Consider the following 15,631-nt stretch of genomic DNA (forward strand, 5'->3'; position numbering starts at 1 on the left):
TTGACCTTGGCTGAATTTGGGTCAACTGACACACGGCCAAACTAAAAAGACGTTTCAATGGCCATGAACGTGAAAGAGCAAACCAAGGTTTTCTCCCCCAAACATGTCTTAATGACACACACACACACACAGTGACTCTGCAAACAGCTCTGTAGCTGTGTTTATGTTCACTGTTTTCTAAAAGCAACTCTATACCTATTCTTGGCCAGGCACTGGGGACATAAGGAGGGCAAAGGTATCAACACTAAGGGTCGTTGACCTTACAGAGCTTGCAACACATCTCTGTCCAGTTTCTCACACAACCGGCTGGGAGATGCAGCCTTGGGACAGTGAGCTGGAAATGTACGGTGGCCTTCTGAAACTGTCAGGTCTGTTCCAGTGGTGACCTGTCTCGTTTCAGCAAACTTGGTTGAAATGGTTCTGCTGCAAACTCCTATGATCCCGGGAAGGTCACTCTCAGGCTACACAAGCTTCTGTGGCGGGCAGGCTTTGGGTTAGTGGTGCCACCCAGGAGCTGCTGCCACTCAGCCCCAAGCCCGCCCTTCCACAGGGTTTCTTACGAAGGGGCTAGGGCGAGGCTGTGCAAGCCGCAAGCCTGCTGCCCCACCCGGCTCCATGCTAGGCTCGGACGACAGGTGCCCGGAGAGACTGGGGAGGGAGGGGGTGGAGGAGGAAGGGCCGTGCTCCTTCTGGTGCGTCTCCCCCTGCAGCGGCGGTTTGCTCCTACAGCAGCTGCTGAACCCACTCTGTGGTTCATCCTGCACTCAGAGAACCCATTTCTTCCTGTTCCCTCCGAGGCACCTGCGTCACCAGGAGCCTTCTTGTCCTCAGAGACCCCTCTGGCCCTTCCGACGTCCCTGCTCTGAGCGCAGAGATGCCCGCCCCAGCTGAGCAGGGCCTGCCCTGAGGTCCGAGTTCCAGCCCAGGGAGGCCACCACCCGACCACGTCCCTGCTTCCCCAGCCCAGAGGAGGCGTCCTGCACGGGCTTGCTCCCCGGTACCCCGACTTCTCCTTCGACGCTGCCGGTTACTTGGTCAACGCCTTCTCCCTGGTCAGTGGTTCTTTACACTGGAGTCTCCCTGTGTGCAGACCCGTTACCTACTGTGTTTTCTGTCTCCGGACCAGACCTGAAAGCTGTTCTGTGGTGTCTGGCTGTGCAAGAGGCCAAAGAGAGGCGCTCTGCTGGACCGGGTGAGTACAAACCCGTTTTTAACCAGAAACAAGGCTTCCCTCTTTTCCCGTAGTGCTTTGTTATCTTCACACCAGAAATGGAAAATCTGTGCCTTAAATATGCTTCTTGAGGGTATTAATCAGTAAAACTGGCAAGAACATATGGCACGAGGGTACTAATTTAAACTAGGGCTGCGCCCCCGCCCCCCCCCCCCCGCCCACACCCCTGCCTGGCTCTCCCATGTCCGTCCGCGGGGACGGCTGGGCCCGCAGGGACAGCTGCTCTGGAGGGCACCCGAAGAAGCTCCGGATGACAACCTGGAGTCTGTGCTTAGCGTCTGCTCACGGGAACATGGTTGCTCTGTAGGCAAACAGTCCACAGGCTCAAGGCCTTCCCAACCAATCGGGTAAACCGGGAGGTGAGGCAGACACGATTTTACAAATGGAAAACAGGACTACCTCTCTTGTAACGTGAGGAACGGTACTGATGTTTTGGCTTCGTGAAAGGGCCTACCGTTCATGAGCTCAAGAACTACTGACCTAAGAACAACGAGGGAAGGTACTGGACAAAAAGGCCCTTTCCGCATGTTTTTGGAAAGCGGCACTGTGTCCCGTTAGCAGAAATAGTACTTTTATAATTTCTGTTACTAGTCTAATTCCTTCCGAGTTCCCTCCGTATGAGGCTCCAGACACCAGCACCTGCCCTGAAGACCAAGTGGCTTCCACCCCGGCAGTAGGTGGCTGGTTTGCTGGAAGGACACGGCGCGTGGAGGAGCTCCATGCGGCTGACTCCCGTGGTGGGGCCGGACCTTGCGCCTCCCTCAGGTGGGGCCTGAGGGAGGGGCTCCCTGGGTCGGTTTCCCATGGGGCCTGGAACACCATGGAAACAAAATCACCTTCAAACTTAACCCGCAAGTGCAGGGAAAAGGAGGGGATGCCGTGCAGGGAGGCCGCTCAGCGTGATGTGATGGGCGTGTTTCCAGGCTCGAGCCTGGGCCCAGCCCTGTGCAGTGCCTCGAGGCATCCGTCCCACGAGGGAGACCCAGCCCCTGTCCTTAGCCAGCAGACCACCCAGGACGAGAGAGACAGGGAACCGTTCCCATGCAGGGCCCCTCATCAGAGGGACACAACCAGGGCCTGGGGTGCACGGGGCCAAGGAAAAGGGGACGGACGTGCTGCTGGGTCAGAGGCCATACGGGGAAAGGGTCTGTGGGGGAATCGCGTCTGTGACAGGCCTCGAAGGGCGGCCGCCCCGCGCGTGGAGGCGCAGGGAGTTGCGAACGGAGGAAACCGGCGGAACGGGATGGGCACACACTGGTGCCACGTGTGGCACCAGGGGACAGGAGGACGGGGACAGGGAGGGCGTCTGGGTGACACTGAGGCGGGAGACGTGGGAGGTTCTGCAGAGACACGTGTTAGGAGCTCAGCCTGGCCGTGGTGGGTGGGTGGGTGGGTGGGGGTAGGTGGGCAGAGACGCGGCAGAGCAGACAGGAGCAGGCACCCACGCTGGCACACGTGAATCAGATAGCAGGGGGGCGGGGGGCCCTAGTCCGGGCTGGCGGTGGAGGGAGGGGATGGAGGAGAGAGCCCCCCTCAAGGAGGAGTTCTCTGGTTTGGCGACTGACCCGGTTCTTGGGAGCAGGGAAACGACGCCACCTCTTACTTGCAGACCGAGTACCAAAGCGCACTTCATACACGACGTCGCGTTTGTCCTTCACGGCTGCCCCCCGCAGGAGACAGGGGCGCCTCGGGGGAGGGCACTGAGGCCCGAGAGGTCAGACACCACCCACAGCCGCCCGACGGGGAAGTGACGGCCGCGTCTGGCTGGAGCCAGGCCCCTCGGTCCGGCGTCTAACGAACAAGGTGCTCACCGTGTCCCCCCGCCCGCCTCACCCTGCTTTCTCAGAATTAAAAACGCAAACGAAAAACGTCATACGGTTTTCTGTCATCTCCTCATCGTAGGGAGACCATGAAAACTGGGCAGTCTGAGAAGGAGGAGCTGGCATTGAGACTGGGGTCCCTGGGAGTCACTTTGACTTTCAAGCATCCAAACCAGGTTTATCGTGCTCACGGCTTCGAGCCCGGGTCTCTCCATCCCGTCAACGGCCCCCAGGGACGCGGGACGCCCTCCCCGCTCCCCGGGGGATCCCATCACTCTGCGCCCCCCTTACCTCGCCCCCCTTACCTCACGGCGGCCGCCATCCCGATGGGAGTGATGGGCAGTGGCCGGACCCCGGGGAACAGCCCTCGGCTCAGAGCCCGCGCTCCGTTCTGTATCACTCCTGGGGGAACTGGAAGAGAAAAAGGAGAAAGACACCGCCCGTGAATCTGGCTGTGAGGATGGCCTCCGCTCTGAGCCCGAGGTCTGGGTGGAGAGAGGAGGAGAGGAAGGACAGCGGGAGAGTCGGAGGCCCGGAGGGCAAGCAGAGGCAAAGGCACGGGCCCCCGGACACGGGCCGGCGACCCCGCACGCGGGCGGGAAGAGGGAAGGACACCACACACCCCAGAAAGGGGGCTCGGCCGCCAGGTCAGACCCACGGCTCACAGGCGCTTCGAACCCTATTTTCTCGCACGGACTGAACATGCAGAAGCTTTTGCCACCTGTCAGGCCCTGTCAAGATCTCGAGAACTCGGGGACAACAGAACCACGTGCCGAACAAAAGCACTCGCTCGTGCTTTTCCGGTCATGGCCAGAGGCTGGGAACGCCCTTCTACCTGTCTTTGGTCCGGCAGGAGGAGAAGGCAGCCGGGAGTAACAGTGCAGCCGGTTGTACAAGCCGCCTGGCACCTCGGCGCTCACGGCAGGGCTCATCCTCCCTGTGTCTCCGCCGCCACCGCGGAGGACAGCCCCAGCCGTGTCCCCAGGCAGGAAGGGTGGGCAGCAAGGCTCCGGCTGGTGCCCCAGGGTCCCCCACGGCCCACTCTGGACACCCGGCTTGCTCCTTCCTGAAGCTGCTCCCAAGCCAATTTCCTGGGTGCCCTCGACATCCCACCTTCTCCGGCCAGCCCACCCAACCCTAAGCCGTCCTCGCCGGTGGCCACCAGGTCCTGTCCACTTTCCTACAAGCTCCCAGTGGCTTCACACCCACCCGCGTTTGTCTGAGGGTCTACACAACACGGGAACCCCGGGGAACCCCTGGTACTGGCCTTTCCTTGTCCCCCCCCGCCCCCCCGCCCTGCCCCAAAGCAGTTTCCTACGGTTCAGGCAAAGGCACCTACCAGCACCCCTCCATGGGCCTGTGGGGCCAGGCGTGAGACGCTGGTGCCCCAGAATTTAATTTCAGTTCTCGCGTGACTCTGTGCCCGCCCCACAGTCTCTTCTTCCCTCCCTGGGCAGTGCCCACAAAGACCCCTTCGGCCACCAGCACCCAAAGCGTCCCCGAGCTCCGGCTGTGTCCCTGTAGACCCCGGCACGGTTTCATACGGAAACAAGGTGAATAAACTGTGCTTTTTCAAAGACCACACTGAAAACGAATCTCGAAAATCATGTATTCCAAAATGGAAACTACTCTGGGTATTAAATTTTTAAAGCCGATATGACTGGTGTAGGACAAATACTTTTCACAAAACACATACATACTTTTTCACTCGTACAAATTTTAGGTCTCTGACGGAATGTGTGTATCAGTATTCCAAACCTTTCATCCTGAAGGATGAATGTCCACTCTTGATATGGGGTGACTTTACAGGCTGATTGCTGGGGCGTTCTGGGGCGCCCCTAACATTTTTGCCGCTTGTTACAGGCTGGCAGAAGGCTCCCGTTACTAGCTTTTACAAAAGCTGGGGGCGGGAGATGAAATTGAAACTAGTGCCTAAAGTCAGTACGATTAGTGCTGTTTCTCACCAGATTTAACTGTGAGAGTGGGCTCAACCAGATCAGGAATTCCTGCCCACCCCTTACTATTAGCCCGATTTCAGATAATAATAGGTCACCAAAGGCAGGATGCTCACCGAGTATCTTTTTTTTTTCTTTTAAAGATTTTATTTATTTATTTTAGAGAGATAGGAAGGAAGGGGGAAAGAGAGAGAGAAACATCAATGTGTGGTAGCCTCTCATGTGGGCCCCACTGAGGACCTGGCCCACAACCCAGGCATGTGCCTTGACTGGGAATCGAACTGGCGACCTTTTGGTTCGCAGCCCGTGCTCAATCCATTGAGCTACACCAGCCAGGGCTCACCAAGTATCTTAAAAGCAAGGAACCTGTTACAATGTGATGACACTGCAGCTGAGTAGCGTACTTTGCTTAGTGGATGAGTTCTCCATAAGAAAGAGCGTCTAAAGTGTGTATTACCTGATTCACACAACCTGGTTTCAAGGCTTCCTGTAAAGCTACCAGGCGGGGAAGTACTGACATACAGACATGGGGATCGACGGAAAAACTAGACCCCCACACATGCGGTCAACTGGTTGTTGACAAAAGGATGCAGAAAACACCATGGGGAAAAGGAGAATTAGAACGATTGATGGTCCTTTTGGAAAAAAAAAAAAAAAAAAAAAGAACCTTGTTCTTAACCTCATACCATATATGAAAGTTAATTAGAATTGGGTCTTAAACCTAAATATAAGAACTAACATCATACAACGTTGAGAAGAAAATATCAAGAATTCTCAAGGGAAGACACGCAAAACCCAGCAGAACTCTGGGGCGCGCAGACAGGCACTCCCGACCACCCACGTGTGTGGTCCGAAAGGACGGGCTTTCTGTGGGTTTTAGGGGTGGAGGGAAAGGGATTCTCAATTCTTCTGCCGTATGGCCCCCTCCTCAAATCGGCAGACAACCACACTCAGTGAGACCCCGACGCTGCCGCCCACTGTATCCGCCCCTGGGATCTCGTCAAGCGCGGCAAGCGAACTGGATGGAGCAGACCACCTGATAAATAAATATTTAAAACCCGTACCACACTCGTGAGTCTTGCCAGTGAAAATCATTACCGTCCCACATACAGATCACATCAACTAACGGCTTAGATCTTTGACGAGTGCCTGCCTATGTGCCAGGTGAAGGGGACACGGGGCCGGCATGTGGCGGTGGGGCGGAAGGAGGAGGAGAGGCGGTGAAAGCACCCGAAGGTGAGCGCCCGGGCGGGCAGGGTGAGCGATGCCGAGGAAGGGTGGACTCGCCCACCCCCGAGTCAGGGGCCTCCGGGCAGACTTCCTGGAGGCAGAGGAACGACAAACACAAACCCTGGAGTGACGAAGAGCACGCCGTGCACAGGATCTGAAAACTACTTTTGCTGAAGCTTTTTAGTTCTAGCAGGAAGGAGGCGCATTTGGGTTTCACCCCACGGGTCTCGAGAAAACCGTGGAAGCTTTCTCAGGGGGCACATGGTCTGAATTAGTCACAGTGGCTCAGAGCCGGACCCCGGGGGCGGACGGCCTGGGTCTGTGTGCCGTCTCTGCCACTGACTGCCTGCGTTCCCCAGAAAAGCTACTTCAGTATGAGGGGGGGCAAAAATGGTATTTATCTCACAGAGCATTTGGAGACCTAACCGAGTTAGTGAAGACGCTATTATTTAGAAAATTACATGTTAGTTATCTGTATGGTGGTCGTCAGCAGCACAGTACCCACAGGGCGAGCCCCGGGCAGCCTGTGCTTTCCCCATTCCAGGTGAGCCGAGAGCCGTGAGGAACAAAATGGGAACAAAGCCAGACTATGCTGGGAGGGTCCGGCCATCTTCCTGGTCACGAAGTTGCCAAAAGAACCACAACTGCTGTCCCGTGGCTTCTGTTCCCCCATCCGTAATCCGTCCAGTCGGTCTCCCTGGGGCAGGACCAGGGAGCGGAGCTCGGGGACCTGGCGAGAGCGGGCGGAGTCCCAGCACCTGCTCTCGGGGACTCTGCACAGCCAGCCAATCGCCTGCCAGTCATACAGAGAGCAGCCCGTGGACAGTGGTCCCTGCCCAGAGCCTTGTAGCACCAGGAGCAGGTCTGGCAGGAAGGGAAAGGAGGAAGCCAGCCCCCTCCCAGCACCGGGGAGCGAGGGCGGTGGGACCCTGTTCTTTTGACGCTCCTCTCACTTCAGCCTTCAGGGAAGAGGATCCCGCCATCGTCAAGAGGACCCACGAGGCGACACGGCCTCCATCCAAAGTCTCGCCCCACCACTAGCGCTGTAGCTTTGGATACGTGCTGTAACCGTTCTGAGCCTCCGTTTCCTCACCTGTGAACCTCGCGTACACATGCCTCACGGGGCAGGTTTGAGGATTAAATAAGACAGGTTACAGACACTGCTCAGCGCAGAGGCGGGCCCCTCGCGCACGCTCATCACCGCCACCATCACACGTCCCCCTCCCAGCACCCCGCCTCGCCTCTCCAACATCCTCTGGCTAATTATCTGCTGAGCGCAGGGTCGAACGAGGTCAGGGCACAGGGAAATGCTTGCAGCCTCTGGTGCTTTTCGTAGTTTTCCCCAACTCTGCATTCACCCATTAAAACATCGTCCTGATTAATGAACTGCATTCACTTCAAAGAGAATCTCGGGGACAGAGCTACCCTGCAGCATTAAAAGGCGTTCCCTGAGCTCTTTCCGGAACCTCACAAGACTCCTGGCAGGGAAACCGGGCTCTGCTTCTGAATCCTGGGGCTCGTTCTCAAAGGAGCGGCAGCGATGGCTGCCTCCGCCAACGCCGGCATTTCTCAGTCCTTATCGTTGGCAGTGTGTGTCGTGGCGGATGTGTTCCTATTTGCTGCCTGACTGCCAGAAACCAGCCGTGACCCTGAAGAACGGTGCCCCCTTTCTCCTTTCTGTCTCCATCCCCGAGGGTCGGGAACGAGGCTTCTGAAGACGAATCCCCAGCCGTCGACGATGGGGGAGAAAGGCACTCGGAGGTCTGCGCGTCACCGCTTTCTGATTCCGAGATCCTGAAGGAGCGTGAGGTCCACCCCTGGGCCTTTTCAACCAGCACGTCTATCTTTCCGTCTCCTGTACCCCCTATTTCCCTCAAAGCCTCTCAGAACACGGAAAGCCCAAGCCATTTACAACAGGGGTCGCCAACCCCTGGGCCTGGGACCAGCACTGGTCTGTGGCCTGTTAGGAACTGGGCCGGACAGCAGGAGGTGAGCGGAGGGCCAGCTAGTGAGCAAAGCCTCCGTCGCATTACCACCTGAGCCCTGCCTCCCGCCCTCCCCTCCCGTCGGTGGAAAAACTGTCTTAAGCCGGTCCCTGGTGCCAAAGGTTGAGGACCGCTGCTTAAGAGCCAGGGCACCCCACCCAACGTACTAAATTATACCTAGGCTCCAGCCAGAGAAGAGATGTAATGAGAAACTGGACATTTAAAAATCAACCGGTAGCTGGGGTCTGTGGCTCCCCCAATAAAGGCACGGGCCTCCAGGACCATCCCTTTTGGTTGTATCATTCGGTGTTGACAGGTGAGAAGACGCACACCTGAGACCCTCAGCTTGCTGGAGCCAGGTGCCACGGACGTCAGCGGTGGAACGGATCAACCACTTTCCCTCAAGTTAACGGACTGACTCAAAACCGGCTTATTTTTAACCAGCAAGAAAGCAACACTCACACCCAGAAGAGAGTCGAACCGCGCAGCACTGCTCCCTGTGATCTGAATGTGATCATCTTGAGGACCTAAAAAAAGTCCGTGGCACAAGACGAACCCCCCTCCACGCTGTGCCCCCCACCACCCACACTTCCCCACCCCGGCTGCCCCCCTGATGCTCAGCTTCCTTGCTTTTCACAGCTTCTAAAATTAGCCTCTGAGCTCCTACCGCTGCCTTTGGAGGGCAGCCCTGGCTAACCTACCAGAGGCCATAAGCTGAGCAGCCAGGTGATCTGACAATCCTTCCTCTTCCCCCACCTGCGGGCTTGGAAGGGTGCTGGGGAAGCGCCTGGGAGACGGGGGCCGCCTTCCTGCTTGTCCCCTCCCCAAAGCCTGGAGTGCCTGAAACCATCCCCAGGTCCATGCAGGGTGCAGGAGGCACCCATCTTGTTGTTCTGTTTATCTGGAGTCCTCCCTGGGAACAGTCCAACCAGGGATTATATAAGCCTTTGAAGATGAGTAATGGTGATCTGACTTCTCCTGGCTCCTAAGCGGTTCCTCCACTGGGGTTCAAGATGACTCACAGGGCTTGTCAAAGGGGACTGCAAAGCCAGTACTTAAGTAGACTGTAGAAGCTTAAATTAGTCTACACAGACACTTTGGGGGGGAGGCAGGGAGAGGAGGGTGAATTCGACTGCAAGCATAACCCAAACCTAAGAGCTGTTGAGGCAGCAATGCTCTGCACTGATTTTTCTGGAAGCAGTGTCCTATCTAGCACAGGAGACACCATGGCACTCTGGTAGAATGCCCCTCACTCTGGACACTGGCAAAGTCTGGAGAAGAGAGTGCCACCCCTGGTGCTGCTGGCGGGCACGGCACACGGCAGAACGCTGGAGCCTGGGGTTGTGTCAGATGCACACTGCTGGTTCACTTGAAAGGGGAGCGTCGGCTGCGGTGAGAGGCGAAGGGGGACCCACAGGGGGTCCGGCTGCAGTAACACATGCTGCGCTGAGCTACCTGGGGACGGTGAGGGGCTCGCCAGAGATCAAGGGGCTCGGCTGACTGGGGTTCTCACAAGCTCCTTGAGTCATTTCCTTTGCATGACCTACTCAGCTCAGACCCCGGACTGTGGCCAGGCTGCCGGCCCGAGCTAGCTTTGAAGAAGCTGAGCAAGGGCAGGATGAGAGGAAGAGACGTAAGTGGCTGCTGCCTGGGGACCTGAAGTGGGGTGGCTACAAAGGGCGATGACAAAGGAAAAGCCTCTCAGGCCACCTGGGCCATCCTCTTACAGCTGGGAGCAGCAGCGGCAGACCGATTCGGTTGGTGGCCCGGTTCAGACAGGAGCACCCGACGGCCTTGCAGGGGAACACACGAGGCTGGACACAGTAGCACACGGGGGGGCTCTTGCACAGCCGGGCTCCAGACCAGCCCGGGGCGAATGCAGGCAGGAGGTGCGCAGACAGGAGCCCACACTCCCCGGCGTGGACGGCGTCAGGACCCGAGCCTGCGTGATGCACACATGCACGCACCCACCACAAGGCAGGCTGCCCACATTCCGTCAGGGTGGCTGGGGGGTCTGCTGCCTTTGAGGATCCCCTCCCATCCTTTCTGGGCCCTGGGCAAAGCTGGCTGAGCAGGGGATGGAGGTGCCCTCAGTCAGAGACATCATTATGTCTCTAAAGCTTCTCCCTTTGGGAGGCGAGGTCCTGCACCCAAGCCCAGGGTGAGAAGCGTTAGGCAGCGGAACAGGAAAACAAAGGGAGGCAAAGGGAGAGGGGAGCAGGGAAGGTCAAAGCAGGAGTGGAGGGTGGACACACAGACCCCAGGGACTGTGTTCACCGGGAGGCTGGGGAGCAGCAGCCAGCTGCTTGGCTCACCGAGTACACGGAGCAGACACCCACAGCTCTAACCTCCAGGGCCACCGCAGGCCACGGACTGTGCTCTACCTTGACCTACAGGGGCCTTCATTAGGGCCTGGGGCCAGAGGGGACGGTGGAGATGGAGGCGGTGTCCTCACCCTCTCCATAGCCTTTAAATTTGCTTCTCTGCCGCTCCTTCCACGACATCTGCGGGCGTCCCTGCCCCTGCCTTCCCAGGAGCCCCCTGGGCCTGAGGCCTTCGGGAAGGCCGGGCCGGGCTCTCCCAGAGCCGAGAGCGAGGGAGGAGAGTCTCCAAGAAATGAGCCTCCAGCTTCAACACGTGAGCACTGGGCTTTGGAAACTCAAAGTCAGCATCTCAAAGTACACAAGGCTGTGGATGCCCTGAAAAATACTTACTTACAGTGTGAGTGCTACAGCGAGGGAGAGGGGAGAAGTTCATTTAGTCACGAGAGCAGTAAAAACCATGAACTTGTCAGCTGACCAGGAAAAACCTTTTTCCTGTTTTGCCTGTGGCCCAGCGTCCAGTGGCGTGGGCTTCATGGAAGTTGCTGAGCCTCTGTTCACGGCCCAGTCCCCTTGCCTTTCCCTGCTGAACTCCGTTACTCCACTTCATCAAAAGTGCTCCCCCCCCGAAATTAAAGTACTTTTCTTTTAAAAGACCTTACTTATTTATATTTAGAGAGGGAAGGGAGGGAGGAAGAGAGAGAGAAACAGCAATGTGTGGTTGCTGGGGGCCATGGCCTGCAACCCAGGCATATATCCTGACTGGGAATACTTGCGACACTTTGGTTCACAGCCTGCGCTCAATCCACTGAGCTACGCCAGCCAGGGCAAAAGTGGTTTTTTTTAAACCGATGATCGCTCTGCACAGTGGTCGGATGCCACGGAAGAGACTGGAAGAATCTTACACAGCTGTGATGCACATGGTATGGTGGCCCCCACGCTGACTCTCACGACTGGATTTCAGAAACCATTTCAGACCGCACCTTGACTGTGACACGGTCTGTACTCTTTCTGCCATGTCATCTGAGAATGCAGTTTTTAAAAATTATTCTTCTGTAACTTCACACGTCACTGAAAACCGCACTGCAGGTGGACTGCCAGTCACGGGGCTGTGCCCGTTACACACATCTCCTGGGCTGTGGCCGCCTCTCGGAGGGGGCGAGCCTGCCGTTGGAGGGAGGGGCCGGCGGTCTCCGACCAGCCAGAGGGACGGAGAATTCTGCACCTTTAGGAGTGGATAATGGCAGCACCTGCCGGAGGGACAGTCCCTCCTCAACATGCTTGACTATCTTTTGGGCCCTTTTTTTTTTTTTTTGAAGAAAGGAACAAGTAAGAAAAGATGGAGTCAAATTTCCTAAAGCAGTTGGAAGGAAAGCTGCGGCCAGCGCAGGGCGGGGAAGAACGTTCCGGAACTCCACGCCAGTCCACTGTGGACAAGAGACAACCCGCTGCCCGCTGTGAGTCTGAGGCTGGATGCTCTTGTGGGGGCAGGAGCAGGGGCGGGGAGACCCTGCAGTCCTTCAAGAGCCAGGGCCCCCAAAGAGGTGGGGGCTCGGCCCTAAGAATGAGCCAGAGGGACACCAGGCCCTGGTGTTGCGTGGGGCCTGTGCGCTTCCTCAACAGGAGGAGGCAACGCAGCAAGGTCCCGAGGATGAGCTGGGCAGACCCGGGGGGCGAGTTGGCTGTCTGCTCAGCAGGGCTGGGGCAGCGGATGTGGGCAGAGTAAGAAATCTCCCGTCGGGAGGAAGAAGGGACAGACATCTCCACGGAAGGTTACGTTTCAGCACTTGGTAAGAAGAGCTTTCTAACAACTATGTAGTCTCGCTCTACACAAGAGGAAAGGAAACATCAGGTGGTGGATAGAAGAGTCCAAGGAAGGAAAAGAGTGGCGTCAAGCTTGACCTCGCTCAACGGCCGGCAGCACGTGATGAAGGAGCCTGCTCTTCTCCCAATGGCGGCCTGCACGGCTGGTGGGGTGACCCCAGGGGCACCATGGGGGTCCATTTCAAGGCTATTCCAAGCCCCTGCACAGCACCCACCTTAGCCAGACTTCCCCTCCTGTCCACCGACACAGTGCCAGCCTGCGATTAATGAGATCCCAAAAGGGAAAGAAGTTTCTAAAAACGGGCAGGGCTCACTCCACAACTGTCAGGCTGGCCCCTGTCGTGTCTTCTGGTAGAAACTACAAACTCACAGAGGCAATTCCTGCAGGAGCAAAGAAGGTCCCTCCACGGGGACTCATTAGGGGGTCTGCTTCCCTTCCCCCAAGTCTCAAGTCCTGAAATTGTATCACAACACTGCCATCGTGGAAACACACCTCAGCATTCATTCATTCGTGCCTGTGCGCGGCTGCATGTCTGTAGGCTTACGCATGCGACCGTGCACTGAGGTCGTTTTAAAGGGGCCGGACAGGGGCAGTTCTGCTGGAGCGGTATTAGTTCTTCCTATGGCCTGGCATGTACATGAGAAGGTTAAGTTCACAAACTGTGGTGCTGAAGGCTATAGAAATAGCTACTCACAACCTGCTTGTATCTCAGGGGGAGAATTCAAAAGCATCATGGCACTGGCAGCATCAATGTCAGGACCTGGAAAAGTCAACCAATAAATAACATTATTTACAACGGGGCCGGTGTGTGTGTCTGGCTTTTTCCCCCTGCACATTAATGCTTATGAATGCGACAGAGAAAAAAAAAAAAGTCCAGAAACCAGATGAGTATCCCAAAGGGGACATCCTTCCCACTTGGCTGTGAGAAGAAGGAAGGTGTTCCAGAACGAGATTTAAGGGGCAGGTGCCTAAGTTTTTCAAACAAAGCATGGCCTCTTCTCGTTCGGCTAGTTTCATAATGTGCGCCGTATGTCCCGGATACCGTGCTGATCTGCGCACCTGCGTGGCCCGTGGCCCCGGGGCGCAGGCGCAAAGGTGCAGGACCGTGGGGTGGCAACAGGGAGTTCAGCCACAGGAATCTTCAACGAACTGGGGAAACGCACAGCACCACGGGGAGAAAGCATTGAACACACCTGCATCGCGTGAGATGCAGACCAGACGTTGGGTCATTTCCATCTGTCAGCAGGATGTAAATTGCATTTTACGAGCGCGTGCACGCGCATACTGTGGTGGTGGAGGGGGTGAGGGCATTAAAAAAAACACACGCTTAAAACATACATAAAAAAATTCAAGTTATGATGTTGAGGGCACAACATTTGCTTCCACCTCTATCATTGCTTTTAATATAGGGCTAACAAAAAAAAAAAAAAAAGAAAGAAAAAATACTCATGTCTTCATCACTGTAATTCTTAATAGGTTTCTGAGTCCTTCCTGATCCACCGGTCGACAGATGGCAGGTTATACGGAGACAGAGAAAAATATTATCCTTTTATAACTAAATTCATTTTCCTCCCAGAAACAGCAGCGCCGCTGCTATGGAAATGAAAGCCGCCATGGCAACAGTAAACAACCCCCGAGAATGGCCGCTGAACAGGCTGAAAAGAACATCTGCCCCAGCCTTGCGTCCCAGCTGCCCTGGGGCGAAGTGCGCTAACAGTGCCGCGCCGCCGCCACAGAAGCCCGCCTGTGCCCTGTCCAAATAAATGAAGTGTGCCATTGACGTCGACATCAAAATGCCTGTCCTTGCAGATTACCTCTGTGTCCGCTGAGCCCGGTGACAAATGGTGGGGGGACAGGGGAGGGGATCGCACTTGTCAGTTTTTGTACAAATTACATACCCAAAAATTCAATTTACTACTAATGGCTCCACGGCACTTTATTTGGGGTATTATGCTAGAAAATGACTTCAAAAGGCACATTTTTCATACTTTCTATGTGCAGTTTAATTCCAAAGGAGTCATGGGAAGCGGCAGAAAGCCCCATGAGTGATTAATAATATAGATGACGCTGGCTCCAGAAGACAATGTCTCAGAAAGAAGTAAAGGAACTTTTCTCTGCAAGCCCTTTTCTATGCTGCCTGCAGGAGGCCCGTTACTTACACTCTGTAAGGGAGTGAACGTTTATTTTAACAAGTGCATTGTAGGGGAAACAGGTAAATTAAGTTGTTGGGCAATTCCCGGGGTGAAATTCCTGAAACAGTCATGGCTCCCCATGAATATTAAAATACATATTAGTTGAAGGACAAACAGAAAAACTTTGCAGCTTTCCGGCCGCCCCTGCGCTCTTGATCACCCCCAGCACGTGCTGCCAAGACACTGACCCCCATGAGCCAAGCCTTGGGGTGGGGGGAGGGCAGGCAGCCCCAGGAGATGCTGTGGGGGAGGTGCTGAGGGGGGCTTCCCCCTTTCCCTTCTCTATCTTTTTGAAAAGGGCCCTTTCCTACCTGGAGGGGGTTGGCCTATTTCTTTCAGCAAGTAAAGGCTGTTTTTGCCACCTTTGGGAGTGCAAGTGCCCCAGGCAACTGTATGGTCCCTGCCTCCCCAGGTGACTCTTACCCGGCGTTTTCCTGAGCCACCAGGAGGTTTGATGGGGGGCAGGACAAGAGGAGACACAGGAATACAGGTAAGAAGTCAGGAGTCTGTTCCTATTTATGGTGCCAGAAAATTAAAGAAAGTACTTGCATATTCTTCCAAAACACACTGGACCTCAGGAGGAAGGTGTAAAAGGGAAGGGGGGCGGGGGAGGAAGGAGGAAGAGAAAGATACCTTAAGCGAAGAGAATATAATGAACACCCGTGAACTTTGCAGAACCTAAAGGGCAACCTGAGGTCTTCAGACCCACACGACATCCACCCACGACCCCACGGAAGCCAAATGAACATGCAGCGTAAGTGAAAAACGATGCTTTAGGACAAGCCCCCCCACCTCCTGCCGCCCAGATCTGCCACTCCTCTGGCCCTCACGAGTGACTGAGTGACAGTGATGGTGCGCGCAGCACTCCTGCTGCTGGGCTCCAGGTGTTCGGGGGCAGGTGCTGCGCCCCGCCCTCTCACAACCCATGCCTCCAGCCCCGCTCCCCATTCTGACCGGGCCAGTTCCTGGGGCGGGGGAGGGGCTGTAAGCTTGAACATGAAACCCTGTGGGCAGAATGGAATGGAGGGCAAGGAGTGGGATTCTACCCCCTACCCTGCCCAGCATCTTGGCA

The 15,631-nt window shown here is 56.1% G+C and overlaps 1 protein-coding gene across 7 annotated transcripts in view; it reads right to left on the bottom strand.

The window, feature by feature from the left end:
* The window catches only part of FOXN3 (forkhead box N3), a 360,054-nt gene that overhangs the window by 19,568 nt on the left and 324,855 nt on the right, over positions 1-15,631 (bottom strand). For 5 of the 7 annotated variants that reach the window (XM_045822068.1, XM_045822070.1, XM_045822071.1 and 2 more), the window contains 2 exons: positions 13,062-13,127; positions 3,357-3,462 (listed from right to left, as the gene is read on the bottom strand). In XM_045822068.1, the coding sequence (XP_045678024.1) occupies positions 3,357-3,462; positions 13,062-13,127 (172 nt within the window). The remainder of the gene's footprint in view (positions 1-3,356; positions 3,463-13,061; positions 13,128-15,631) is intronic. The other 2 variants (XM_045822074.1, XM_045822075.1) reach the window with 2 other exon arrangements.

Source organism: Phyllostomus hastatus, unplaced genomic scaffold (assembly GCF_019186645.2).
Source record: "Phyllostomus hastatus isolate PE091 unplaced genomic scaffold, TTU_PhHast_1.1 phas_scaffold_501, whole genome shotgun sequence".
In the NCBI taxonomy this organism is placed as follows: domain Eukaryota; kingdom Metazoa; phylum Chordata; class Mammalia; order Chiroptera; family Phyllostomidae; genus Phyllostomus; species Phyllostomus hastatus.